The sequence below is a fragment of the Amblyomma maculatum genome, chromosome 2 (assembly GCF_055883805.1).
Source record: "Amblyomma maculatum isolate TAMU_Amacu chromosome 2, ASM5588380v1, whole genome shotgun sequence".
In the NCBI taxonomy this organism is placed as follows: Eukaryota; Metazoa; Arthropoda; class Arachnida; order Ixodida; family Ixodidae; genus Amblyomma; species Amblyomma maculatum.
The window spans coordinates 164326631-164354514 of record NC_139345.1 but is presented as its reverse complement, the minus strand read 5'-3'; the positions used below and the strand labels follow the sequence as shown (position 1 = coordinate 164354514).

Genomic DNA, 27884 nt, shown 5'->3' with positions numbered 1-27884 from the left:
TTTTTTGCTTAATCGGTTTTGTATGAACAGGTTTTCAAATAACGTATTTATACTGAAAACGGTTATGCAGTTCAAAGGCAAATGAGCCTTTGCCACCAACAAAAGCGTAACCCCACAGCTGTTGAGCATAGCGCAAACACAGAAACAGTGCTGAAATCTTAATGGCTCAAGAACACCGAAGTGACGAATGGCTCCACGTGGATCCTATGGCTCTGCTTCGGCTGCGGCGGCAGCTTGCACGTGAGAGTAAATCTTGCAGATGATGTCGATTTCGTCGATGACCGCGTTGGTGATCATGTCCACAAAGGCGAGAAGAATGACCGCGATGAGGCAGCTACCACCGATGATCATCACGTGCTCCTTAACGTATCGGTTCGCCGCGTCTTGACAGTTGGTGATGTGGACGATGAACCAGGCGTCGTAGTCCGTCATGTTAAGGACATTGCGGCCGCAGTATATGCTGGTGAGTCCCGAAGACGCCCCCTTGCAGCAGGAGTGTGGTACTGAGCAGCGCTCATGGCTTGGGTTCTGGAGGCTGCAGTTGAAGTAACTGCGCACAGGAGATCAAGGTAGCGAAAGCAATGTTTTACAGTAAAGTTTCACTTAGTTTTGTGTTTTCCTGGTTAATATTGCTTAAAGCGCTACGCATTGGTCAGTACTTAAATTAACTTGCATCGATGATACTATGTAAAAGCACTTCATATGCAAGGTATTAGGATAGACACATGGTTGTAAATACTTGCGCAGTATTCTTCATCAGAACCTTGTTTCTTATTAACGCATGAGAACGTCTGGTGAAATATTTGAAGGCGCACGTTTTTCTTACTCCTCATAATTAATGCAGCAGTACGCGCGATTATAATTTGTCTCTAAATAATCATTTAGTATGGCTGAAAACCGTTTTTTTTTACTTTACTACAGGCAAGAAATTAACATTCATGTACTTAAGAGTAGAAAGCTAACCAAGTATTAGGGTCGGTGTCAAGCAACCTCATAAAGCACGACATTCGTTCCTAGTTTCTTGCAGTTCAATGTCAGTAACTAGCACGTAATGACACCTACTACCCCAGATTCTCCTTTTGACTATGAGTCAGAGTTGAACCAATTCATCCTGTTCTCTGCTGAAAAGCAGTGGAGTACTGAGGGGCAAAACTGACAAAAAAGAGATGAAGAATTGCGTTCATTGGCTCATCCCTCGTCTCTTTCGCAAATGTTACACCTCGGTGCGATAGGCGCAGGAAGTCGTTAGTCACATTTGGGCGGAGGAAGGAACACCGAGAGAAAAATCTTGGTTTATAGGCTGCTAAAGCAGAAAATCAGTATCCAACCCAAGCTTTCAAAAACTAGTCTGGATGTTTTAGATTTTATTTTCAAATATGAGGCAGGTGTATAAAGTTATCAACTATTATCAGTCAAAAATGAAACTAGACTCCAAATATCTCGTAGTGCGCATTAAAATCTTCCTTGTCATAAGCGAAAATTTTCAGTTCACAAACACCTTCTCGCGGTGAAATGCGGCTGCCCTTCATTTTTTTTTAAATATGCAACCTCATCATCCTGGCTTCTCCTTAACATTATTTCTTCTGCTTGAGCCGTTTGGACGTCTTTCTGTGTGTTGCCGTGGCTCGTTGGAACCCCATTAATTCCCTCCATATGCTTCGTTCTTTAAAATAAGGACTAATAGACCGCTTAGTTGCGCCATTATAGGCACAACCGTCACCCCCGAGAAAGTGGCAAGGCCCTTGCATTATCTATATCTGGCGGCTAGACGTCAACTCTGTGGATGGATGATAAAGGCTTAGCGAATAAAACTGAGCGCAAGGGTAGGAGTAATTTGGCGAGTGGAAGCCATGTGAATGGAGTAAGATTTGCTCATACAGCTTGATTCTCAGGCCGTTCATCGCTCATCCGCAGTCGTGACATAGGCTGGTAGTGTGTGCTGCCTTTGTAAATAACACGTTGGTGACGATACGGCGTGACGGTCGCTACAGCTTCCGTTCACAATGAAAACTCAACACTCACATGACGGATTCCTTCTCGTTGCACACTCATCTTCCGGACAACAACACTAAACCCCTCTTCACAAAAATTAACTTAATAACTATTGCCGAGTGAGCTGGAAGCTCTTCGCAAGACGCCGCCATATCACGTTTTGAAACAAAGAAAACACATTTTCTAGTGTCCTGTAGCGTGGATAAACTCTAGGCTTCTTGACGCTCGAAACCGAAGTTGAGAGCTATAGACACGCCATTTGGTGATTACGTGTTGCAGAAGCTACTGCGCCAAGTTCGAACTGACTGAAACATGTGGCCCAGTGGCCGTCCCCTGCACCAAGCTTCGAGACAAAAGTAGGTATGTGATATTGGGAAATACTGATTTTACCTTGCACTGAGCGCCACAGCCACTTCATCGCGTCATCACCTGACTTCCCGAGACTACCGTTGTTTCGGCTCCACTTGAGCTCAGTTTGAGTCCTTTGCGTATGAATGCGTCCGATCTCATCGAGTTCAGGGCTTTATACGATTGAATTAAAAAAAAAAAAACAGATATGGCGCCATCTTGTTCGCTCCTTCGAACCAGGAATTAGCGCTAGCCAAACAACGGCGAGGTATAAAATGCCGATTAAGAGTATTACTTAATTAGATAGATAATAAGAATGGCTTCATCGCATTTTGTGTGCATTGGGGATGAAAGTCTGTTCCTGTGAATATATTTTTTTATGTTGAACATTTAGACGAATGTTCGAGAATGTGATTTAGGTGAATTATGTTTTGGTGTATTCTTAAAGGACACACAAAAGATACTGTTACTTCTAGGTCGGGACTCATCCGCTACTGCTTCAACAGCGAGTATGAATGAAAGGAAGAAATTTGTTTAAAAAGATTTATGCACCTGGATGGCTTGAGATATTTCTTCACTTGAGGCTGCCTACACATGCACCAGTAAATTCCATTGCTGACTTTGCAAGCTTTGTGCAGCTTGAAGTTCCACTCTGGCAAAAACCTGCACACACTAAACACGAAATATCCGTAAAGGGAGCACTAACGGTATTGCATCCGCTTTTTAGGTCCGCGCCATGGGAACGAACGCCGGTTAGACGGAACATTGAACCTTGTCAACCTCGAAGCCACTCCGTCTGGTCTTCCGCGGAGCTCTCGCGAAGGTTTGACGGAGCTCTGAATCCACGATTCTAACAGTGTATAAAAAAGAAGGTATGGCAGTTGATATCGAGAAAGGCCGAAGTGATGCTGTGTTCCGTAGACATACGGAAGTGGATAGTACGCTTCATTGCGTATTCGTTTTATCAGTTTAGCCAGTTTAGCTTTCAAAACGGCAAGTTTTGTTTTCGGCGAGAGATACACTCAAGAGCAGACGGCGCAAGCATCGTGTTGCGCAGCGAGAGAAGCCGACGGTGCCAGCGGCATGCAAGCAAGCAGCAAGCCACGTAGGCCTAACATGTCGAGTTGCGCCTTGAGCGATGTGAAACATTGTTATCCAGCCCCGCCCTATCCATCCAGCTCGCACTGACGGACAGGGGCCAGGAGCTGCTGGGAACATATGGGTCCCGCATCTAGGGAACCACCCCATCTTGTGCAAGCATGCACCACCGAATTATTTCGGGCACAATAAATGTTGATTCCTCCTCCTCCTCCGTTGAATGGAGCCCGGCCGGCTGCGCGGTTTCATTGCGGCCTGTGTTGAAACAGTTATCGTGAACGGCGGCGCCTTCGTGCTTTTATCTGAGTTCCACGTGAGAATGGGAGTGTAAAGACGCCAGCGCGAGTAACGCTATGGATCGTGTTTCACCGAGTGAAGCGGATGCTGCTAGAGGCAGGCCTAACGTCCTCAAATGGCTCCTTCATGGCGAGCTCGACTTACTGTCCGAATTCCCCGGGGCCACTGTTGAAATGAATACGCGAGCGGCGGCACCTTCGCGTCAGCCTCCAACGGTTTCCAAGTGCGTCTGAGAATGACAAGGTGCCTGCGCGAGTTGTTCACTTGAGGGGACGTTGTGAACGGTGTGTTGGCTTTTGCTTCGCTCTGACTCGACGTCCTTGCGTGGGCACCGGTACAAGTTCTTGTGCGTGCTTTGTCGCTCTCCTGAACCGCGCAATAATTCTGCCGTGATATGGCAGCCCTGAAGGATATGCTTTAAGCGCAGTGTTGTGTCTTGCTGGGCGGAAAATATCATCGTATTTTGATTTTGTCTGTTTGGGCGGAAAATCTGTATTTTTTTTTCGTTTTGCGTCTTAACCGCGTCGAGCCGGCACTCAAGAGCGCTTGAGGGTGCTACGGAACAAAGGGGCGTATTAGAGCAGGCATACTGTTTTGAGGACTCGTTGCTTTTGTCATTTGCATGGTTATAAGCCTGCGTTCAAACGACTACGCATCGTTAGTGCATTGTCAGTGAATTACCTGCGTTAAATTTTTCCGAGCGCCACTCGGGCGCTCTGTGCTAGTTTCTCATATGTTTGCAATGATGTGTGCTGTTGCTAGTGTAAATAGCTTTTTGGCATTGTTATTCAACTAAGCAATCCCAGGATTAAATATTTTTGTTTCCGTGCATACATGTAGCATCTGCAGCCATTCGCAGCCTTCTTGCCTGAACGCCTTACTGGGTGCGCGCAGTTGTTTTGAACTGATCGCTTCTTTTTTTAAGCTGCAGTCTTCGGGAAAAACATTTTTCTTTTGTGTGCGTGCCCGAACTGTTTTTTGTCTCGCCAGGTGTTTCTGAAGCGTGTTTGTGTTGCTTTCAAGCTCACGGGTGAACAAATTCAATTATCTTTTTAGTCATCAAGTGACTGTTTGCCATGGAAAATTGCTTTTGCGCATTACACATGCACTGTCATAAATAAAGATTATCAATGTCTTGGTTTTCTGTCAAGCAACATTGCATTTTTATGGTCCTGCCACGTCTTCACGCTCGTCCTTGTTCCGTGTTTTCTCACTGTGTTGGGGAGGGGGGTGGGGGTGCTAGGCGTTTTTTCTTTATGAAATGCAAGTCCACAGTCTTGAGCTTAAAATCGAGGAACACATTATAGCTATCAAACTGTTGTTACGCCTTTCCGAACGATAATTACGAAGCACTTCATACATTTGTTACCTCATGCGTCTTGTATACATGAGCGCGTGCAACTGAAGAACCGTCGTATTTTCTGTGCGGAATGCATGAAGACGTTTGAATGGCGAAGCGTGGTGTCTAAAATTTTCACCACAACGTTTCATGTTTGCATGTGCTTTCTGTATTCTCATTGTTTTATTCTTGTGTTCTGAATGCTGTTTGAAATGGACGACAAATGTGTCTTCCCGAGTCCAAAACCTTCATGCTGAGCCCGGCACTGTACTTATTTTGTGTGGTAGTTTCTGATTTGCATTTTTTTTGTGAACGCATGTTTAAATAAAAGCGCTTTTTACATGGCCTATAATGTTATTTCCGTTGTTCCTCGTACGGTTTGTCTTTTTTTTTGCAGCTGGGCAGTAAGCACGGTAGAGCGGGATTAAAGGTTAATATTGTCACGGTGTTGGCGACGAGGGCTAGTTTAATAGAGGCGGTATAGGTGGAATTACACGGTCCGAGCGTTTGGTACGTCCTGCGAGTGCGGAGCCGATTCACGTCATCGTCTTTTGGCTCCGAGCGCCCCCTGGCATTCCTCCCTCCTTAAGCGTAACGCACACAGTCACACATGCACACAAGTGGAAAAAAGCAAAGAAAAAAAAAAGCTTTCAAGTGGAGTTTCTCAGTCACAGCGCAAAATAGGGCTTCATCCGCAAGACCTGAACTGTCTCTGGACGAGGTAGCCGACGGCCTCTGTGCTCTGGTCCATCCGGGAACACCTCGTAGTTGACGTTGCTGAGGCACCGCAATATTTTATGAGGTCCGAAGTAGCGGCAAATTAGCTTTTCTGATAGGCCGCGGCGTCGAACAAGAGTGCACACCCACACCTGGTCGTCGGTGTTGTAGGAAGCTTGCATGTGGCGGTGGTTTTACCGGCGTGAATCCTTCCTTGTCCTGTTGCTGGGTGATATGGACGCGTGCTACTTGGCGTGCTTGCTCAGCATCTTGGGCAAACTGCTCGGCGTCAGAACAAAGCTCGCTATCTCTTTCGCAAGGGAGCATTGCGTCAAGCATTGTTCGAACCACTCTGCCGTAATCCAGGCGAAATATCGTGAAACGTGTCGTCTCTTGGACTGCCGTATTGTACGCGAATGTCACATATGGTAGGATCACATCCCAAGTCTTGTGCTGGGCGTCGACATACATCGCCAGCATGTCCGCGATGGTCTTTTTAAGCATTTCCTTCAGCCCGTTGGTCTGCGGATGCTAAGCAGTAGCTTTTCGATGCGCCGTACCGCTGAGATAAAAAACTTCGGCCATCATTTGCCAAGTAAAGGCAGTCCTTCTATCAGTAATAATACAGACAGGAGCATCGTACTGCAGTATGATCTGGTGTACAAAAAAATGGGCAACTTCAGATGCTGTACCACTAGGTAACGCTTTGGTCTCGGCATAGCGAGTCAGATAATCTTTGGCGATGATTATCCAAAGGTTGCTACCGGAGGACCAAGGGAAAGGACCGAGAAGATCCATGCCGACTTGATCAAACAGTGAGCGCGGTGGTATTATGGGCATTAGGAGGCCTACAGGCTTTGATTGCACAACCTTCCGATGCTGACATTGCCGACAGCTCTTGACATATTGCTTAACAACAGTGACAAGGTTGGGCCAGTAGAATGTCGATCGTATTCTAGCAAGTGTGCGACAATACCCTAAGTGGCCAGCAGTTGGTTCATCGCTGCTCGCGGAAAGGATTTCCTCTCGAAGAGCTACGGGCACTACGAGGAGGTGGGTTCTCGACTCGGATCTAGAGTATAGTGCTTATAGAGCGCACCACTTCTCAGGCAGAAAGCTCACAGGCTCCGAGAAAAGCAGTTAGGTATGATGGCTGGCTGACCTTCTAAATAATCGATCAGGGCTCGTAATTCCGGATCGACGCGCTGCTGATAAGACATATCTGAAGCATCAACTGCTCCGAGATAACTGCCAGCGTGATCCGTGTCTGTTGAAGCGAGCTCGACAGGCGCAGAAGAGAGCGTGTCAGCATCTTCATGCTTATGCCCGGACTTGGACTATAGTGAGGCTGAACTCCTGTAAGCGAAGGCTCCATCGCGCCAGGCGGTCGCATGGGTTACGCAGGTTGGCCAGCCAACACAAGGAATGGTGGTCAGTGACCACTTTAAATGGGCGCCGTAAAGGTAGGGGCGAAATTTCGCAGCAGCCCAAATAAAGGCGAGGTATTCCTTTTCATTTGTTGAATAGTTTGTCACGGCGCGGGATAAAGTATGGCTGGCATAGGCGATGACTCGTTCAACATTCTCTTGACGTTGCACGATAGCCACCCCAATGCCAATGTTACTGGCATGGGTGCGTATTTGTCTCATCCTGCTGATCGAAATGGGTTAGAACAGGCAGCAATTCGAGACGGAGACGCAGCTCGGCAAAAGCAGCTTCTTGCTCGTGATTCCAAACAAAAAGGGTGTCTCCCCGGGTGAGCCGAGTCAGCGGTTCAGCGAGATCAGCAACGGTATCGATAAAACGCTGGTAGTAACTGCACAAGCCAAGAAATCGGCGAACAGCCTTCTTTTCACGCGGGATCGGAAATTTCGCTACAGGAGCAAGCTTTTGAGGTTCGGGCTTCACGCCGGCGGCCCTGACGACATGGCCGAGAAATTTAAGCTCTTGGTATCCAAAGTGGCATTTCTGTGGCTTAAGTGTCAGGTTAGCGGATCGAAGAGCTTCGAGTACTGACCGCGGGTGCTTAAGATATTATGCAAACGATTCTGCGAAGACCACCACGTCATCTAGACAGACTAGGCAGCACTGCCATTTAAGGCAGGCGAGGACTGTGCCCATCATCCGCTGAAATGTGGCCGGCGCTTAACACAGAACTTCAAATTCGTAAAGGACGTCGGGTGTGACAAAGCCCGTCTTCTCACAATCTCCCTCGTCTAACTCAATCTGCCAGTAGCCACTTTTTAGATCGATGGACGAAAAATACTTTGCACGCCGAAGGCGGTCGAGATATTCGTCAATTCGCGGCAAGGGATAAACATCCTTCTTGGCTGCCGCGTTCAGTTTGCGGTAATCGACGCAGAATCGTAACATGCCATCTTTCGTTTTACCCAGAACGATCGGGGAGGACCACGGGCTATTTGAAGGCGGGATAACATGATCTTCGAGCATTTCCTTAACGTGTGACTTAATAGCTTCGCGCTCGGTAAAAGAGACGCGGTAGGGGTGCTGGCGCATTGGGCGCGCATCATCGAACATCACGATCTGGTGCTTGGCGATTGGAGTTTGATTCTCTATTGACAACGATGCTAAACACTCTCTGAATTCAAGTAACAATGAAAACAGCTGTTCACGATGGCTTACCGATACCTCTGAGCTAACATCGAGATTGTCGAGGGATGTGTGCGGTGGCACGGTTTCTGTGGACAAGCACTAGGAGACATCAGAGATGCGTTCGGCGAAAGCTACGGAAGTGTCACAAAGAAGTTACCGATGCTCGTGCGAAAAAATGGTAACAAGTACCTTTGGGTGACCATGATAAAGATGGATCAAACTGCGGGCCACGCAGACTCCTTGGGTCAACAGTAACGAGACGTTAGTTTCGGCTATTGCGTCACCATCGTGAAGTGCATTGCATTTGACATTAATGAAGGTGCTGGTTCGATGTGGCAGCGTGACACTCTCCGCATAAACTCGAAGCACATTGAGTGCTCGCTATGCACTGCTTAGGGCCACTGCTTTCTCAGTAGAAAACGAGACCTTAAATCCCTAAGGTCAATAATTGCGTCGTATTCACGCAGAAAATCTACGCCCAGAACCAGGTCACGCTAACAGCTTTTCAGAACAAGGCAGCTTACCACAAACGTTGACTCGAATTTGAGCTCTGGCCGTGCACATGCCTAAAGAAGTAATCAGATGACCAGCCGTAGTGCAAGCGTGTGTGCCAGCCCACGGAGTCAAAACCTTTTTGAGAACTGCGGCAAACTGGCTACTCAAAATAGAATAATCAGCGCCAGTATCCAACAAAGCTCGAACACGGCGACCGTCCAGTATTACGAGTATGTCCAACGAAAGCTGCTCGCGAATGTCAGGCTTCTGAGTATTTGAGTGCTCTGCGTCGGTTTACGCGGTTTGCTTTACCTTGCTTTAATTTTTTTCATCGATATTTATTGACTCGGCATCAGTAAGGTTTGAGATGAAGGATGAATATATTATTAAATTAATGGAAAAATGCTGGCTGATTTTATGAAGTCCAGAAGTGAGCGATGATGAGGTCCTTGCGTCCAAGTGACATATGAGGAAGGATTGTTAGCTGAAAGGCCAGCTATTCTAAGGTGCCGGATTCGTGTTGGTTTGAGTGCTGGGCATACCCACAGCAAGTGGTGGAGGTCGGCCCCAACATGTTAGGTTTTACAGATCGGGCACCCTGGGCGGGGATATAAGTGTTGGAAGTATGACCACGACCTAGTGACGGCTGGTGTGAGGGCAACACCGACACGGATCTTCCTAAGCACAACCTCCTCTGCACGGTTGAGACCGCGGGGAAGGAATATCCCACACGGAGGGATAAATGCACGTGTGCGGCTCCGGAGGTGTTCCTTTCTTGACAAAAGGAGAGTAGCGTCGTCCACTTCAAGGAGCCTGCAATTCGTCGTCGTTGCAGGTGCGTTGTTTCAGCGTCCGTTCCACCGGCAATTTGTCGTCGTTGCGGATACGTTGTTGCGTCGCTTGTTCCACCGGCAATTTGTCGTCGTTGCGGGTGCGTTGTTGCGTCGTCAGTTCCACCTGCACTTCGTTGTGGTTGCAGGTGCGGCGCGGTGGCGTCGAGGTGGTCTTATGATCAATGACCGCGGACGTTTCCAATGTCGATGCGTAGTCTTTACGTGTCCGCGTCGATAGGGGGGTCTCCCGTGCAGGGATGTCCAACGAGCCTACCCCGAAGGTCGCTGGTTTAAGGTTTCCCTCCGGGGACTAAGCGATCGGCACTGCGCTGCCCATGAAAAACTCGCAGCAGATTGCGAAGGGCTAGCTCTGGGTGACGGTGATATAGATTGCCGCAGACGAGACGGAACCACTCAGCACTGGCTATTTATAAAATCTTCAACGGCTCGAGGCCGTTCGCCGTATCGAGGCCGCGGAGAATCAGCGGAAAACTCTTCGAGACCTAGACGACGGTAGGGACAGCGCCGATAGATATGGCCCAGTTCGCCGCAGTGAAAGCATAACGGCCGTCGGTCGGGGTACGTCACTCGTGTGCTTTCCGTGTAGACGGTCGGGAATCTGTGCCGTACTGGATCACGGGGGCTGCTGTTTTCGGCACAACTATGTTCCCGGTAATCAGGGATGGCAACGAGGGCGGAGAGTATTGCAGAACTTCGGCGTATGTGGGGCGATGACACTCAGGTGGCGTAAGAGCAGAGCCATGTTCACCGATTAGAAACGGAAGCCGGAGCGCTTGCTGGACCTCGTCAAGGACAACGCTCGCAATGGACGTAGGAGCTGGTTGAGGTATGTCATAGAGCAGTCGGAGTTCGTCGCGCACAATCGAAAGTACGAGCTCCCGTAGCGCCGATGTGTCCATGCAATACGACGGAAACTCGGCAGAGGCGGAGGCGCCATGGACGGTACGATCCTGTGCCAAAGCTCGCTGCTGAAGCACTTTCTCTATAGTGGATGTTGCTGCAAGGAATTCTGCGACCGTTTTTGGCGCGCTGAGCAAGAAGTCAGCAAAAAGCTGCTCTTTGACGCCATGCATCAGGTAGCACAGCTTTTTTCCTAGGGACATCGTAGGATCCGCGCGCTTGAAGAGGCGCGTCATGTATTCGATGTACGCCGCGACGCTTTTATTAGGCATTCGGACCCGAGATTGGAGAGCGCGTTCCATCCGTTTGCTGCGATCTGAGCTACCGTAACTTGCCGCAAGATGACGGTGGAACTCACGACAAGAAGACAGCTGTTCTTCATGGTTCTCGAACCATATCCGAGCGCCATCCTGAAGGCTAAGTAGACATTTCGAAGCAGTGTGGCGTCATCCCAGAGGTTGAACGTAGCTACACTTTCCTAGTGCTGCAACCAGTCCTCGACGTCTTCGTAGGTGTCCCCGTGAAAGATCTTTGGGACGCGGGGGTCTGAAACGTCATGTAGGAGGGGGTCGTGCCAGGCATTGCGACGACGTCGTGGTTGCTGGTAGTCATGTCTGATGGGAAAGGCTCATGTGGTAGGCCTCGCTGCCTGCGGCTGGTGCGGTGAACAGGCGTTTCTTCGAATATATGACTAGCACTCCTGCTTAGCGTACGGTTACGGGACGGCAGACGTCACCTCCATCAGATTTGTCACGGTGTTGGCGGCGGAGGCTAGCTTAATACAGGCGGTACAGGTTGAATTACACTGTCCGAGTTTTTTGGTACGTCCTGCGAGTGCGGAGCCTATTCACTTCAACGTCTTTTCGCTCCAAGCGCCCTTGGAAATATGGGATATTTAGACGGCAGCAATCGCCACTGCTGTTCGGTTCGATTGAATTTCGTAATTACAAAGCGTGAAATGCCACCATGGGCCTCGTTTTGTTTCCGCTGAAAATGGCGATAGGCTGCGCGTGGCTACGACGTCATGGGTATGTACAGCATCACAATGTAGCAAAGCCAGCATTCAGAGGATGTAAAGGCAGCAATACAATGCGCTTACATCGCTCTGTTCTTTACACCAGTGCCCCTTAAATATGTTGGCGAAATATATAAGTTGATATTGCCGCATGCCTCTCTGAAAAGAGGACAAAGAAGAACAGAGGACAACGAGGACGAAACTGAGCGTAGCGCGTGAAACTGTTCCGATCAGTGATCGCTGCCTTGTACTCGTTACATTTTCTGGTGGAGGTGCGGGGTACGATTTCCCTTTTTGCTGAGTGCAACCCCTCAAGGGCAACCGAGAGCCACCACGGATTTCACACCGGTCCATCGCAGTTGCAGCCGCCGCCTTCGAGGTCAGTCGCCAGAGTTCGGGCCTCTTTCCTGCACGCCTGGGGCCAACATGCATAGATCCAACACGAACATTGCTGCTAACGGAGAGTCTTCACCCCATTTCGTCGTCCTCCAGTCTCGAACGCCACCGTCCTTCCATGGCGAGCTTTATGAGGACGCTGAAGACTGGCTGGACCAATTCGAACGTGTCGCCAATTACAACGGCTGGGATGAGCAAAGGAAGCTCTATAATGTATACTTTGCTCTCGAAGATTCAGCGCGGACGTGGTTCGTGAACCACGAAACGACACTATCAACATGGGACCTCTTTCGTCGCCAGCTGTTGGCGACCTACACCGCCAACGACCGAAGAGAGCGTGCGGAGTCGGCGCTGAAATCTCGTATCCAAGCCCCAAACGAGAGCATTGGAATGTTCTACGAGGACATGATCCGCCTTTTTAGGCGTTCTGATCCAAATATGTCAGAAGAGACGAAAGTGCGCCACCTAATGCGCGGGGTGAAGCAAGAACTATTTGCTGGGCTTGTGCGCAATCCACCTGGCACGGCATCAGAGTTTCTAGCGGAGGCCACCACGATAGAACAAACACTTCGACACAGGGCTCAGCACTATAACCGTAACGTGTCCGCCATGTCACCGGTCGTCTACGGTTCCGGCTTCAATGGTTCTGATGATGCCTTAAGGGAGCTCATTCGATCTGTGGTCAGGGAAGAGCTGAGACATATTCAGCTACAGGGTCTAACATCGTCGTCGAGGCTCCCATCACTCGCGGAGGTCGTTCGCGAAGAAGTGAGGCAAGCCGTCGTCCCGGAAACGTCTGTGCGTGGTGTGCAGCCACCGCCACCGAGTGTGCCAACGTACGCGGCTGTGCTTCAGCAGCATAACCACGGTGATCCTCCAAGAGGGAACCCCACTGTGCCGCATCCAAACCAGCACCACAGTGGGTACGGCTCTCCCAGAGCCAGAGTGAACCCCCCTACTCTTGATCCAAGCCCACGCCATTCTCCTCTTCTAGCCGAAGCACGATTTCGAAGGACTGACGTCTGGCGTACCCCTGACAATCAGCCCCTTTGTTACCACTGTGGTGAGGCCGGTCACATGTTAAGGTTCTGTCCGTACCGCCGCGCCGGACTTCGTGGCTTCCATCCGCGTGCACGATGTCCTCGGAGTGGTGAACGACCACCCGAAATCGAGGAGTACCTGTCGACGCATACGAATCCTCCGGACGTCCCACAATACGGGTCCCGCGTCATTACCTCTTCCCGTTATCGTTCTCCAAGTCCACGGCCCTCTACATCCCGCACTAGCCGCTCGACGAGCCCCCGCTCCCCGAGGCTTCGGGAAAACTAGGAACAGCGACCTGCGGAGGTGAGGCCGCTGACGAGCGAAGTGCTGAACATCCTCCATCAAGCTTAGTACAAGATAACGGCTATCAGACGGCGACATGTAACGATGATCCTGAGTGCGCAGTTTCGGACATACCGGTTTCTATCGATGATTGTCTCATTACAGCTTTAGTTGATACGGGGGCGGACTATTCAGTTATGAGCAGTGGGTTAGCCAGGAAATTGAAGAAAGTTTTAACCGAGTGGACTGGGCCTCAGATCCGCACTGCAGGGGGACACCTTATTACTCCGGCCGGAAGATGCGTTGCGAGAGTTGCAATTGACGGATTTGTTTATGTTTGCGACTTCGTTGCACTTACCCACTGTTCGCGAGACGTCATACTCGGCTTGGACTTCTTACAGGCTAATGGTGCGATAATTAATTTGAAAGAATCACGAGTGACATTTTCGCCGAGCCAAGCCATTGCGAGATCTAGCGTCGACGGTTCATCAACGTCCGCCTTGCGTATTACAGCTGGTGACGTTACGGTCCCGCCACGGTGCAGCATTATGGTCTTAGTAGAAAGCGACTCACCATGTGACCGAGACGTACTGGCAGAGACGAACGTGGGTTTGCTTCTTGAGAAAGGGATCTGCGCTGCAAGAGGACTTGTTCGCTTACGGGACGGTTGTGCGAAGCTCTGGATTACGAATTTCGGGACCGAGTTTCAGCACATTGCGAAAGGAACAGCCATCGCGTATGTTGCCGACTTTATTGAGCCAAGGAACATCTGTACTCTGGCGCCGCCGTCGCCAGCCAGATGTAATGCACCCGACATTCTATCAACTGTGGACATTAATGCCAATCTGTCGGTGGTTGAGCGGCGGCGACTCCTAGACCTCCTTCATGAATTTGCTGGATGCTTCGCAACGTCTTCGAAAGTTGGGCGTACCCCAGTAGCCAAACACCGCATTATGGTTGACGCGGAGACCAAGCCGATTTCCCAACACCCATACCGAGTGTCATCAACGGAACGAGAGGCTATTCGAAGACAGGTGCAGGAAATGCTTACCGATGACGTGGTACAGCCGTCTGCCAGCCCCTCGGCTTCGCCTGTAGTGTTGGTGAAGAAAAAGACAACACCTTGCGTTTTTGCGTCGATTATCGTAAGTTAAATCAGGTAACGAAACGGGACGTATACCCGCTCCCTCGTATCGACGACGCATTGGACCGGTTACGCAATGCCAAATATTTCTCGTCGCTTGACCTCAAGAATGGCTACTGGCAGATAGAAGTGGACGAAAGGGACAGAGAGAAAACAGCGTTCGTCACCCCCGACGGCCTTTATGAATTTAAAGTGCTTCCTTTCGGTCTCTGTTCTGCACCAGCAACTTTCCAGCGAATAATGGACACCGTTCTCTCTGGACTGAAGTGGCAAACGTGCTTAGTGTATCTCGACGATGTCGTCATTTTCGCGGCTAGTTTTGAGGAGCACCTTGACCGACTGCGAATGGTACTACAGGCACTGCGTTCAGCCCAACTGACGATAAAACCACAGAAATGCCATTTCGGATTCCAGGAGCTCCGCTTTCTTGGCCATGTTATTAGTTCTGACGGCGTGAAACCAGATCCCGACAAGACTGCTGCTGTGAAAAATTTTCCGCGCCCAACCGACAAAAAGTCCGTTAGAAGGTTTTTGGGGCTTTGTGCCTATTACAGGCGTTTCGTAGAGAATTTTTCAGTGATTGCCGAGCCTCTTACGCGTCTTACCCGAGAAAATGTTCCTTTTGCGTGGCAAGAAGATCAAGAGGATGCTTTCAACGAGTTGCGCCGGCGACTGCAGGCCGCCCCGATACTTGCCCATTTTGACGAAAACGCCGCTACGGATATCCATACCGATGCCAGTAATTTTGGACTCGGTGCCGTTCTGATTCAGTGGCAGTGACGAACTACTCAACCACGGAAAAGGAATGTCTCGCGGTAGTTTGGGCCATAACTAAGTTCCGACCCTATATTTACGGCCGACCTTTTAGGGCTGTGAGCGACCACCATTCGTTATGCTGGCTAGCCAACCTCAAAGACCCCTCTGGACGGCTTGCAAGGTGGAGCCTCCGTCTCCAAGAATACGACATTACGGTTGTATACAAGAGCGGCCGTAAGCACAGCGACGCCGATTGCTTGTCTCGTGCACCAGTTGATGCTGCCCCTCCCGACCGAGAATACGATGACTTTCCGTTTCTTGCTGTCGTCACGACCAGCGACATGGCCCAGCGTCAACGGGCTGACCCCGGTTTACGCCCACTTATTGAGCATCTCGAAGGCCTTGATGTAGCTGTCCCACGTGCTTTCGCACGGGGTTTAACCTCCTACAGCCTTCGAAATCGCGTCCTATATAAGAGAAACTTTCAGCACAACAAGGAAACCTTTCTTCTCGTTGTGCCGTCCGACCTCAGGCCAGAAATCTTGCACGCATGCCACGATGAGCCTTCGGCTGGTCATTTAGGAGTCACCCGAACATTAGCACGCATTCGACAAAAGTACTATTGGCCTAAGTTGCTACCTTCAGTCCAGCACTACGTGAGAACATGCCGAGATTGCCAGCGGCGAAAGACACCTCCGGTGAAGCCTGCAGGGCTCCTTCAGCCGATACCTCCGCCGGCAGCCCCTTTCCAGCAAGTGGGCCTGGATCTTCTGGGCCCTTTCCCAACGTCCGCATCAGGGCACAGATGGATATTAGTGGCGACGGACTACTTAACGCGATACGCCGAGACACAGGCACTTTCCCGTGCAACTGCTGCAGAAGTAGCCCAGTTTTTTCTTAAGACCATCGTACTGCGCCACGGTGCCCCATCGGTTATTATCACTGACCGCGGTACAGCCTTTACGGCTGAACTAATGCAGGCTCTCTTCAGTCTTACCCGCACAAGTCATCGTAGGACTACTGCTTACCATCCGCAAACAAACGGACTGACTGAACGCCTCAATAGAACGCTTGCAGACATGATTTCCATGTACGTCGACGTTGAGCATCACACGTGGGAGGAAGTCCTTCCGTATGCAACTTTTGCATACAATACGGCTGAACAGGAGACGACGCGTCTTGCGCCATTCCAGCTAGTCTACGGTCGTCCCGTCACCACAATGTTGGACGCTATGCTACCCATAAGTCATGGCGACGATGTCACCAACGCCTATGCAGACGTCGACATATTTCTACAGCGGGCCGAAGAAGCGCGCCAGCTCGCACGATGCCGTATTCAACAACAACATCGCGATGCCAGTCGGTACAACCTCCGACACCGAGACGTTCACTACCAACCTGGCGATCTTGTTTGGGTGTGGACACCAGTGCGCCGTCGAGGACTCTCCGAGAAACTACTTCGCCGTTACTTTGGGCCATACGAGGTCATTCGGCGTCTTAGTAACGTGACTTACGAAGTTGTTGCTCGGAGCCAACGACCTTCAACACGGCGGCACTCAAGTGCTGAAACTGTTCATGTAGTGCGGATGAAACCGTATTATGAGAGGCAGTGATCTTTTGCGCGTGTGCAGCTTTGTGTGCCCTGCTTCTCCTGTGTGCATAATCTGAAGACACTCTCAGCGTCGAGTCGCCGCTTTCGAAGAGGGGGGGTAATGCCGCATGCCTCTCTGAAAAGAGGACAAAGAAGAACAGAGGACAAAGAGGACGAAACTGAGCGTAGCGCGTGAAACTGTTCCGATCAGTGATCGCTGCCTTGTACTCGTTACAATATAGCGCATCTTCTAGGTTCTTCTGCGCATACAGTCTTACCAAAAAGCGCATGTTTTGTTTATAATTTGCGAACAGGATGACAACGCCAAACGTCAAGCGCATCAGATCGCTGCCTTTACCTCTTCGGTCGGTGGGCTTCGGTGGGACGAGATCGTGGCGCCGTGCGTATACACGAAGCAGTTTCTGTCGCTTACTCGACAGAAACAAACCCTCACACATGTCGGCTATGTGCACTCTGCAACTGAGAAATTGAATCGAATCTAATAGCATTGGTGAAGGGCGCGGTAAAAGCGTCTCATATTAGCCGCAAGTGACCTTATTTTTCGCAGTGTGCATCTGCTCCGTATACTAACCGTAATTGCTCCGTGTATTTTGGAGTGAAAATTTACCCCACATCATCTCCCCCTGCATGCCGGAACTGCTCCGTTCTTGCAGAGTGAAAATCTATCCCAAATAAACTCCCCCGACCATCCACAAGTGCTCCGTTTTTATTGGGGTAAACTTTTACTCTTACCCAGCGTTCTAAACTGAACCTCGTTTAGGGAGGACCTAGAAGACAAGCTATTTACTCTGGGTTGAGTGGATTCGTGTTTAGTGTGTAGGCCACTTATACCTATGGATGACTTGGTTTTCTATTGCGTTGTAGGAGAACCAGCTTGCTGCTATAGTAGAGAGAATTATTTCTCGATTGGAGTCGTGACAGCCATCTTATCTGCAGTTTGCAACCACCTGTGCTGCCTTGTGACTGAGATTGAGACACTTATGCTTTACTAAGCTTTGAAAACATAAATGAATTCAAATAGTTTAAAAAAGCATGTGGTTACAGCAATGCAATCCAATAAAAAATCCTACGCACCTGTTAGTATTTTAAAGCACGCCAAATATTGCACTATGTGAAAACGCATCTGGGCAACTTGAAAACCTGCTTAAACAGATTTGTTTTGAGCTATAAATGAACGCCTAAGTTCGCTACCACGGTTAAATGCGCAAGTATCGCATGAGGCTACCAGCAGATGTCGCTTGTGTGTCTTGGAGATGTCTGACCATTATAGCACATTTTTCTTACAATAAAAGCATCAGAGACGAAGGTGAGATTTATGACAGGAAAAAGGCAACTGACCCTTAAATGGGCAAATGTAACAGAGGATATAGTTGCTTTACCTCGTAGTCCCGAAAAAATGGTTCGAATGCTACTGCCCGTTTTGGCTGCCATTTAATGTGTGACTCATGGGTAAGGGAAGTCATATTGATTAGCGTAAGATATTCGCTCTATTCTAGTGAGCACCTCTGTTATGGTGAGACGTTTCATGTTATTGTAGCCAAGATGTTATAAACATTACGTAATTGCTGCCTCTAAGATAGTGTGTTGGTCAGAGACTTGAAGTTTGAACTTTTGTACAGATAAAAGCATCTCCTGTTAATTTTCAGTATCCTGGTACATGTTATAAAGTTTGAAATTATGCCTCTCTATCTAGAAAGCACACTGTGCATCTATACGCGGCAGTGTATTTTCCACGGCTTTACTGGAGGTGTTTGATAAAGCTTTAGATAGCTATTCTGCATTTTAGCCACGGGGCCTTTAGAAGCAGAGGACGAATGTCCGGGCCATAACCGGTGAGATCAAGAGCGTACATGTTCATGTCCCAGTCCCTGAAGCTTCTGTGTGTCATTCCGCAGCAACGGAGCTGGCGCTGCAGAGAGTCCACGATGTTCTGTGCGTCCACGCTGTCGCGATACTGGATCACCAGTGATATGGACAAGGTATCCTGGATCACTTTGCGGATGCTCCCTGAAAATCAGAACGACTAGTGTTTTATAACAGACCTGCTCCCTGATAAATTAAAAAGGGGAACACGTGGGAGCAAATTATAATGTCTGTATGGTACCTAGTATACCATGCGAAAACCTATGCAATTCTTCCAGCAGAATCGCACAAAGGCGAAACAGCGCAGAATAGATATAGGTATAGGTAAACGCCCTTTAGCATTTTCCACCTCCCGCCAGCGTTAACGTAATGAAACCGCCAGACGAGGTGGACATCCTGTCGGGTCAATATGTTCTTGGATCTGACATGATTACTTTTAATGTGACCCTGCTGCTTAACGAGAAGTCGGTGTTTCGTGCACTATTGTCGTGCGGTGAATCCAGACTTTCCGACCGAAAGTTTCCGGCGGATCTGGCAGCGCCTGATTAGCTGCTGAATCAAACGAAATCAACTGCAGCATATTTGAACTGACGGATCGTTATGCCTATACTGTACCGGTAGAAATCTATACCTCTCATGACCAGCGGTGACTTTTCTCTGAACGATGTGCGCAGAAGCTTTGAAGTCAACATCAACATCAAGGACACTTGTTCCATGCGGCGCAAGACGCGAGGCTTGACACCCAGATCTGTTTCTAGTGACAGCGCGTCCTCATTCCCACGAATCCTCAGGCTGAGATATGCCCTTTTCCTAAGCTTGACGCGAGGGTTCGCTTCTGTGCACATTGTGAAAAGCTGTACACGCGACCAGCAGTTAGCATTGCAGCTGAAAACGTGGCACTAGTGTCGGTGCACCGCGTTCACGCTTCTGGGTTTACAGAGAAGTTCATTTGTTCATCATCATCATCATCATCCTGACTATACCCACTACAGGGCGAAGGCCTCTCCCATATTTCTCCAATTAACCCAATCTTGTGCTAGCTGCATCAGCTTGACACCTGCGAACGTCTTAACCTCGACCGCTCACATAACTCTCTGCCGTCCCCTGCTATGCTTTCCTTCCCTTGGAATCTAGTTTGTTACCCTAAGCAACCATCGGTTATCTTTTCTTCGCACTACATGTCCTGCCCATTCCCATTTCAGCTTCTTAATTTCCAATAAAATGTCAGTAACTTGAGTTATTTCCCTGACCCACTCTGCACGCTTCCTATCTCTTAATGTTACCCCTACCATTTTTCTTTCCATAGCCCTCTCAGCTGTCCTCAACTAAAGTAGAAACCTCTTGGTTAGCCTCCACGTTCTGAGCCCCATAGGTGTGTACAGGTAAGATGCAACTGTTGTATACTTTCCTCTTGAGCGATACCGATTTACTGCCTGTCATAATCTGCGAGTGATTCCCAAACGCGCTCCATCCCAATCTTATTCTTCTTGTTATTTCCTTTTCATAGTCCGGATCTGCGGTTACTACCTGTCCTAAGTAGATATAATCGCCTACTGCTTCCAGTGCTTCGCTACCTAACGTAAACTGCTGTTCCTTCCCGAGGCTGCTAAATATTACCTTAGTCTTCTGCATATTGATTTCCAAGCCTACCTTTCTACTTTTCCTGTCTAGGTCATCAATCATTATTTGCAGTTCACCCCCTGAGCTACTGAGCAAGGCAATGTCATCAGCAAATCGCAGATTACTGAGGTATTATCCAACTACCCTTATCCATAACTGCTCCCATTCCAAGTCTCTGAATACTTCCTCTAAGCAAGTTGTGAACAGTACTGGGAGATCATGTCTTCTTGCCTAACACCTTTCTGTATGGGAAGTTTGTCACTTTATTTATGCAGGACTATGGTTGCTGGGCAACCACTAATATATCCTCCAGCACTTTCACGTACGGCTTGTCTACTCCTTATTTCGCAATGCCTGCATCACCGCCGAGGTTTCAACTGACTCAAATGCTTTTTAGTAATCAGTGAATGCTATGTACAAGGGCTGGTTATATTCCGAGCATTTTTCTATCCCCTGGTTGATAGTATGAATATGATCGATAGTAGAGTACCGTTTCTGAAAACCTGCTTGATCCTTCGCTTGATTGCAATCTAAGTTTGCCCCTTTTTTCATTAGCGATTACCTTAGTAAATATACTGTAGTAAAAATAGTAAAAACAGCAAAACCAGACAGTGGGCATATTGGTCTGTAATTTTTAAGGTCCTTAGAGTCCCCATTCTTATGAATGAGGATAATGTTTGTATTCTTCCATGGTTCCGGTACCGTCGATGACACCAGGCATTGCATATACAGCGTGGCCAGTTTTCCTAGCACGATATTCCCCCCGTCCTTTAACACACCTGTAGTTATCTGATCCTCTTCACCTGATTTCTCCTTTTTCATAGTGTCTAATGCTTTTTTGACGTCGTCCTTCATCACTGGTGGAACGTCTTACTGTTTTTCCCTACCGTGAATCTCATTAAGGTCCTGACTACTTTGGCTGCTGTAGAGATCTGTATAGAACTCCTCAGCTACTTTGACACCTTGTCCATATTCAAGACGACGTTGCCGCCTTGTCCCTTATCGCATACATCTGGTTTTTGTCTATGCCTAATTTCTTCTTTACCGCTTTCAGGCTTCCCCCGTTCTTCACAGCACGCTCAAGTTTCTCCATGTTATACTTCCTTATATCGGCCACCTTGGGCTTATTGATTTTGCGTCGATATCTGGGCCAATTCTATCTGGTCTGTTGGATTGGAAGCTTTCATACTCTGACGTTTCTTAAATCCGTCGTCTCTTTAGACAGCTTACCGGTATCCTCTGTAACAATCCTACCGCATACTTCTGCAGTGCACGCAGTAATGATATCTCTGAAATTATTGTTCATTGCTTTTAGGGTAATGTCTCCATCCTCGGTTAGAGGTGAATATCTATTCTGTAGCGAGATGCTGAACTCTTCTGCCCTCCCCCTCACCGCTAATTTGTTGACCAATTTCTTTCTTACTAATCTGTTGTGTTCGTTCTTCAGATTTAGGCTTATTCGGAACCTCACCATCATGTGTTCACTGCACTGCACTTTGCCGCTTACCTCTACATCTTGCATAATGGCGGCGGTTGATGAGAGTATGAAGTCAATTTCATTTTTAGTCTCCCCGTTAGGATGTCCAGTTCCGGTTATTCCGTTTGCTGAAGACGGTATTCATGATTCTTAAGTTATTGCGCTCTGCAAACTCAACTAGTATCCCCCCCCCCCCCTGCTATTCCTAGAGCCAATGCCATAGTCACCTACTGCCTGGTCTCCTGCCTGCTTTTTCCCTACCTTGGCATTGAAGTCGACCATTAGTACAGTATACTTCTTGACTTTTCCGATTGCCGATGCTATATCTTCGTATAAACTTTCAACTGCCTGGTCATCAAAACTACATGCGGGTGCATAGGTCTGTACACCTTTCAGTTTATGCCGCTTATTAAGCCTAATTACGATGCCTGCCACCCTCTCATTATTACTATAGAATTTTTCTATATTACCCGCTATATACTTATTGACAAGGAAAGCTACTCCTAGTTCTCGTCTCTCTGGTAAACCTCGATAATACAGTACTTGCCCATCCTTCAGTATATGCATTCTAACTCACTAAGCCCTATGACATCACATTTCATAACCTCTAGTTCCTTTAACAGCTCTGCTAAACTAGCTTCACTAGCCAGGGTTGTAGCGTTAAGCGTTGCCAGGGTCAGTTTCCAATGGCGGCCTGTACAGTGGAGCCAGGAATTCTTAGCACCCCCTGCTGTGTCGCAGGTCTGACCGCCGCCGTGGTCAGTTGTTCCGCAGCCGCTGGCGACTGAGTGCCGGGGGTTTATGGCAGTAATCATGAGAGGTTGCGGCCAATTACTGCACCAGGGTGGCCAAATCCTGTTCTGGTGAAGAAGTGCGTTGCCAGAGGTGTTCACTGGCATCAGGTCGCTTCCCCAAACCTGTTTATGAAATTTTATCGACACGCGAATTTTTTCTTTCGGTTGAGAATTGCGTTGCACCGGGATTTGAGCCCCGGTCCTGTTGCATGCGAGGCGGATGTTCTACCGCTAGGCCACCGCTGCACCCTCATTTGTTGGCTTGCTTTAAATAACTAATTATCGATAGTTCAAACTATTTTGTGATGCCCTTCGAGTTCGACATGTCTAGAATGCACTGTGTATGTCTCCCCCAAATGGGCGCATTTAGACATCGACAAGATTCAGGGCACGCACCTGGCATGAAGAATACTACGAGGCCGAGCATGAGACATATCATGATGAGCACGGTTAAAGCGAGGGAGTAGAGCTTGAGCAGGAAGCTGTTCTCGCGCAGCGCCCCAACGCAGCCGCAGAAAGAGACCACGAAGAGCGCTACTCCAGCCGAGAAGACGATGGCCTCGAGGCGGTGAATGAGCACGCCTGTCAGGTCGAGGCTGGACAGAACTGCCTCATCGCCCTCACTCACATCGGAAGTGAGGTGGATGTATGAGGAGCCCGTCATCAGCATCGTGCCGATAAACCACAGGGAAAGATTGAAGACCAGCAGCGGATAACGGACCTATAAAATGAAGAGTTCGTGACTCGTGTGCCTAAAAGGTATGAGGACAAAAAATGAAATAAATCAGTCACGTTGTAATAAAAAAGACCGAGAACGTGACAATAGCATTGGAAGCACATGATGCTTATTGTAACTATAGCAGGCACTGCAAATACCATGATTTAAATCAATGACAAAAGGAACTGAAAAAATCTTTCTATATAATCATCAAATTATTAGATATAACAGAAGACTTTCACATTCATACGGCTCGTCGCCATTCGATAGCACACCATCTACTGCACTCGCAAAAATACAGGGCAATTTCGATTTCAGCAAATTTTCTCTGAGCATGTTTGAATGACATCATTCATTCTCTAATGTGTCTGTTTCAATAAACTTCCAGATCGAAGTTCGCGCTTGGCCTTTCTTTTCTTTCGGCATGTGTTAATACGCTGTGGTGTGTAAAAAAGTTAAAAGAGTTCAACGCTGCTGAACCGAATATTGAGCGAACGCAATAGCTGCGGGTGACCGAGCGTTCTTCTAGTTCTTCTTCTTCCCCAGCCCACACATAAATTCCTCCTTTAACCAAGCCGTATGAATGTGCCTCACTGGCCTAGAGGGGTAACGAAATGTTAAGCTGATTGCAGGCTGAAATGCAGGCTGATTCTAACATATGCGTCCCATGTGAAACGAGAGACCCAAGTTGGCAGCTCCTGCCAGTTTGGGGTCGTCTACGGAGGTCGTCTAAAAGTCAAAGGTCAATGGTGGTCACCGCCGTGCCACGCTAACGGCTCAAACTGCGAGCAGTATTGCCTTCGCAATAAAAACAACTCACCCTATACCTTATGCTGTTCTGCTCTTTTCCTTATGGCCCATTTTAAACGCCTCTCCAGGGTGAACAAATTATCGCATATATTCCTACCTCGTTGCCACATACTCATGCTCCAGTTAGCATGATTATAGTGCGTGGTGGCAATCTGCCTCCTCAAACAGCGAATGAGTTGCAACATGAGCTATCTCCGTAATCATCATGTTTGGATGCCAAAGCAGTTAGAACCAAGTGCTTCGTCTCCAAATTTATTATAATTTATTTCAGATAAATAAAAGCGACTGCATGCCATTGAGATGACTCTGAAATTCGCCGATAATTTGCAAATGCTTATGTTCTACTTCTTAGCGTCCTCTACTCATAAATATAAGGATGAAACGCTGTTTCGCGCTTGGTGCTTTTAGCCTTCTAACGCACCCAGTGCTTGCTATGAACAAAAGTCGGCCACCCACCACAGGATTGACGTCGAGTAGGATAGTTTCCTCTACGGTGCGTTCTGGTGTCGGAGGTGAAACAGGTACTTCGGCATCGGGCTGTTCTGGGTCCCCAGGTTGGCGGCCGGCCGACCTGTTCTGGCTGCCAGCATCACCGGCGGGTGCGCCTTCGTTGAAGACTGGGCTTTGCTTTTCTGCGCTTCCAGGCTGTTCGTCAGATGGCATTCCGCCGAAACCAGGGCCAGCACCTCCGGACTGCCTCCGCCGCTTTAGTTGTGCGCCATCTGTCCAGAGCTTTAGGCGCGATTTGTGTCCGCTTTGCAAATATGCCGTTCTTCTTCTTCTTATCCCGCAAATTCTTCGTTGACTTCTTCTTTAGAAAGCCTTTGAGATGGGTGGATAGTAACCGCGCGTCAGAAATGCTAACAAAATGAATATATCTGATAATCGGCTGAAGAAATTGTTTACAAGGCACCCTTGTGTGATTCCTCGCACAAACAATCTTAAATGAGGACCATAAAAATGAAGAAGTAGGTGCAGGTGTATGTGCTATTGCGTAGCAATTAACCTCAATCATGGATTTCGCCGATGGCTGTCTCAGTCCACTATTTCGATTTCTCTCTCGCTACGCGAGCTTCAAGCGCGAAACAGAAGGTGGCCATCAATGCGGCACGCGGCGTGGTGAATGAGGAGGTCTAGCTGCCGCACAGCTGCGACCAACGAAAGAGTGGTGGGCATCAAAACTACGGTTTTCGAGGTCGTCAGCAGGCAGTGCCATAAGACCCGAGTTACTCTGGAGTGAGCAGTTACGAATGTCATCATGTATTGCCAGCCTTTTTCCATTGCGCCTCTCCCAAGCAATACACCTCTGTAGTCCGCCGCTCCGTGCTCCTCACCGAATCGCGAGCATCGTCTGCTCATCTCGGCATCTTAACGGGCTCTCGCCTTTAGGCGAATTTGCTCTCAAGAATGAGGGATCACCTAATCCAGCTCTGTGTGTTTCTCTACGGTGCAATAAGGTGTACAGTTCAGCGCCTGCACATCTTGGATGTACAGCGCTGTTATAAGGCGAACTCCTCACAAGCATCGTAGCCTCCGGTTTTCACAAATAAAGAGCTTCACCAAGAAGCGCTGACGAACATGGGCTTACAGCATTTACTTGAAGGAGTGACAACCAGAAGATGCCTCGCTCTTTTCCTTTTGCTCTCGTCTAATTACATTTCATAACTTAATCAAATTGCAGACATGTTCTGAAAATGTATCATAAGCTTTTCCCAATCCAGATTTTCGAATAAATGTTTTGAGCCAATGCTGCATAATACAATGGGATCTGTGTGACACCTTATATAACAGAGATGTTATTCCTTTAGGTTTAGGAACAGATGCAGGTAATTTAAAGGTCCACGGAAACGGCCGCCAAGAAACCACTGATAAACGTGTTCAGTGTGTAGAACACATCCTTTTGAGCATTAACGCAAAGTATAACTCCTTGGAACAAAGCCAGCGATTTATTATCAATTTTTAAAAACAGCGTTTCTTGAAATTCGCGGGCAGAGGAAATGTCGCTTGGCGGTGTCGCATGGAACTATTTCCTAATCCCGTGACGTCACGGGTCGGTTGACTGGCAAGGCTTGCTAGAAGCTGCCATTCGCTGCGGTCACTGCAACCATGACGTCACGAACACACTTCCGGTAGCTGCGAAAGTCGTCTGCTCGTGCGCTGCTCGAACTCTGTGCGGGCTGTTACAGCTCGCCGCCCTTATCGGTTAGGTGGCCATTGCCCATTAAGTGCAACAACCGAAGCGACACAGGGATCGACAGAACGAAGCTGCATTTACAAATATCTTATTTATATAAAGTTGTTTCAGGAGTATCGGAGTGTCGTCCGACGAGGCGTCAACAGCACGGTCAAGCACCGCACGATGGCAGCACCTCCTTGACCACCGTAAACATCGCCGCTGTGGCCCCTCCTCCCGCATACCGTTCGCGAACCACACGGCGGATCGTTAGCACCGATGTCCGAAATAAAGCGTGCTAAAATTTGTTGGCGTCTGGAATACTGAGCCGAATATTAAGTATGAAGCCCTCGTGAGGATCGCTGACCAGCAGCAAATTGCTGGTAAGAGCGATAGCCGTGATACAAGCTAGTTTCTGCTCAAGCCAGCTGCCGCTGGTGCATTTCGGCTGATCCGATCTGCTCGTACTAGCTCTGCGAATAATGCGTCGGCAGAGTTAATCCTATAATTATTTTACTATGGCAGGATAGGAATCACTATAGGGCAGTTTCATAAGTAGACGATTTACGACAGCGTTGATCATGTTCCAAAGCGGCGACCGCCGCGGCTTCGAAGCGAAACAATAGGCCTAGCGACGACTAGGGACGGTCACGCACGGCGCCGGCGTTAGCCGCGCTCGCACGTTCCACCCCCGCGGTAATTGTGTAACGTACCTCAGCCTGCTCGCGGCATCCCGTGCTGCAAGCGTTGCAAACTCGTGTACTTTCATAGCTAAGGCCGCGTATTTTTTGGCGTTCTGCTCAGCAACAAGCCGTTGAAACGATACTGTAGGCACTACAAGGCTTCAGTACGCAGTCGCTGCGCTGTCGGCCTTAATGGAAGACGTCGGGCGGCACCATAATCTATACATCGATCTTTAAACGTTATACAGTGGGCAAATGAATAACTTTGTGAAGCAGACCCGCTCGTACGTTTCGCGCACTCGGGCGCCGACGAGTAGCTTTCGTCAACAGACGCCGTCATAACCTCGGTTAACGACGCAAACCGAGGTCGTCAAGCTCGGTTTGCGGTAACCGCGGTTAGTGGTGCAACCATGATTTGGTCCGCCGTGTAACATAGGATAACCACAGGTTCGCGGTTACACTAACCGTCGCTGCGCGAACTGGCGAACTCAGGCGTGTGCGAGCGAGGACGGGTTGGCGCGAGTACGCCAGCGAGCGAGCGCGCGGGAACCGGAAGTTCGTCGAAGTGACGTATGTCTGGGCGGAGCTTTGAACTTGCTTGTATTCTTTGTTTTTTTTATGGCTCCCTTCGGCGTACGAGTTGAGGGGGAAAATTGGAAGGGTCATTTTTAATCGCCGATATCTCTGGTGTTGCAGAAGCTAGATCGAAAATTTTTGCGGGAGAATGATGGGTGGTTCAATAACTATCAGTGTTATGGCGTTGTTTACCCTTCTTGGTGACCCCTTTCTGGGGACCTTTAAAGCACGTTTGAGTGGGTTGCCTCACTCTTTATTTCTACGTTGC

General features: G+C 48.7%; 1 protein-coding gene across 1 annotated transcript; it reads right to left on the bottom strand.

Moving 5' to 3' along the window:
• Positions 1-204: 204 nt before the first annotated feature.
• LOC146200337 (tetraspanin-33-like) lies at positions 205-24847 on the bottom strand. Its single transcript, XM_084592332.1, has 4 exons — positions 24641-24847; positions 23053-23377; positions 18753-18909; positions 205-550 (listed from the first exon to the last, which is right to left on the bottom strand). Exons 1-4 carry the CDS (start codon positions 24845-24847, stop codon positions 205-207), a joined length of 1035 nt encoding a protein of 344 aa, XP_084448458.1.
• Positions 24848-27884: the final 3037 nt, after the last annotated feature.

Coding starts and splice junctions, on each gene's coding strand:
- LOC146200337 (XM_084592332.1), bottom strand. CDS start 24,847: ATGCCATCTGACGAACAGCCTGGAAGCGCAGAAAAGCAAAGCCCAGTC. Junction 23,378..24,640: donor TACTCGACGTCAATCCTGTG/GTGGGTGGCCGA, acceptor TTCATTTTATAG/GTCCGTTATCCGCTGCTGGT. Junction 551..18,752: donor AGGGACTGGGACATGAACAT/GTACGCTCTTGA, acceptor TCCTGTGCGCAG/TTACTTCAACTGCAGCCTCC.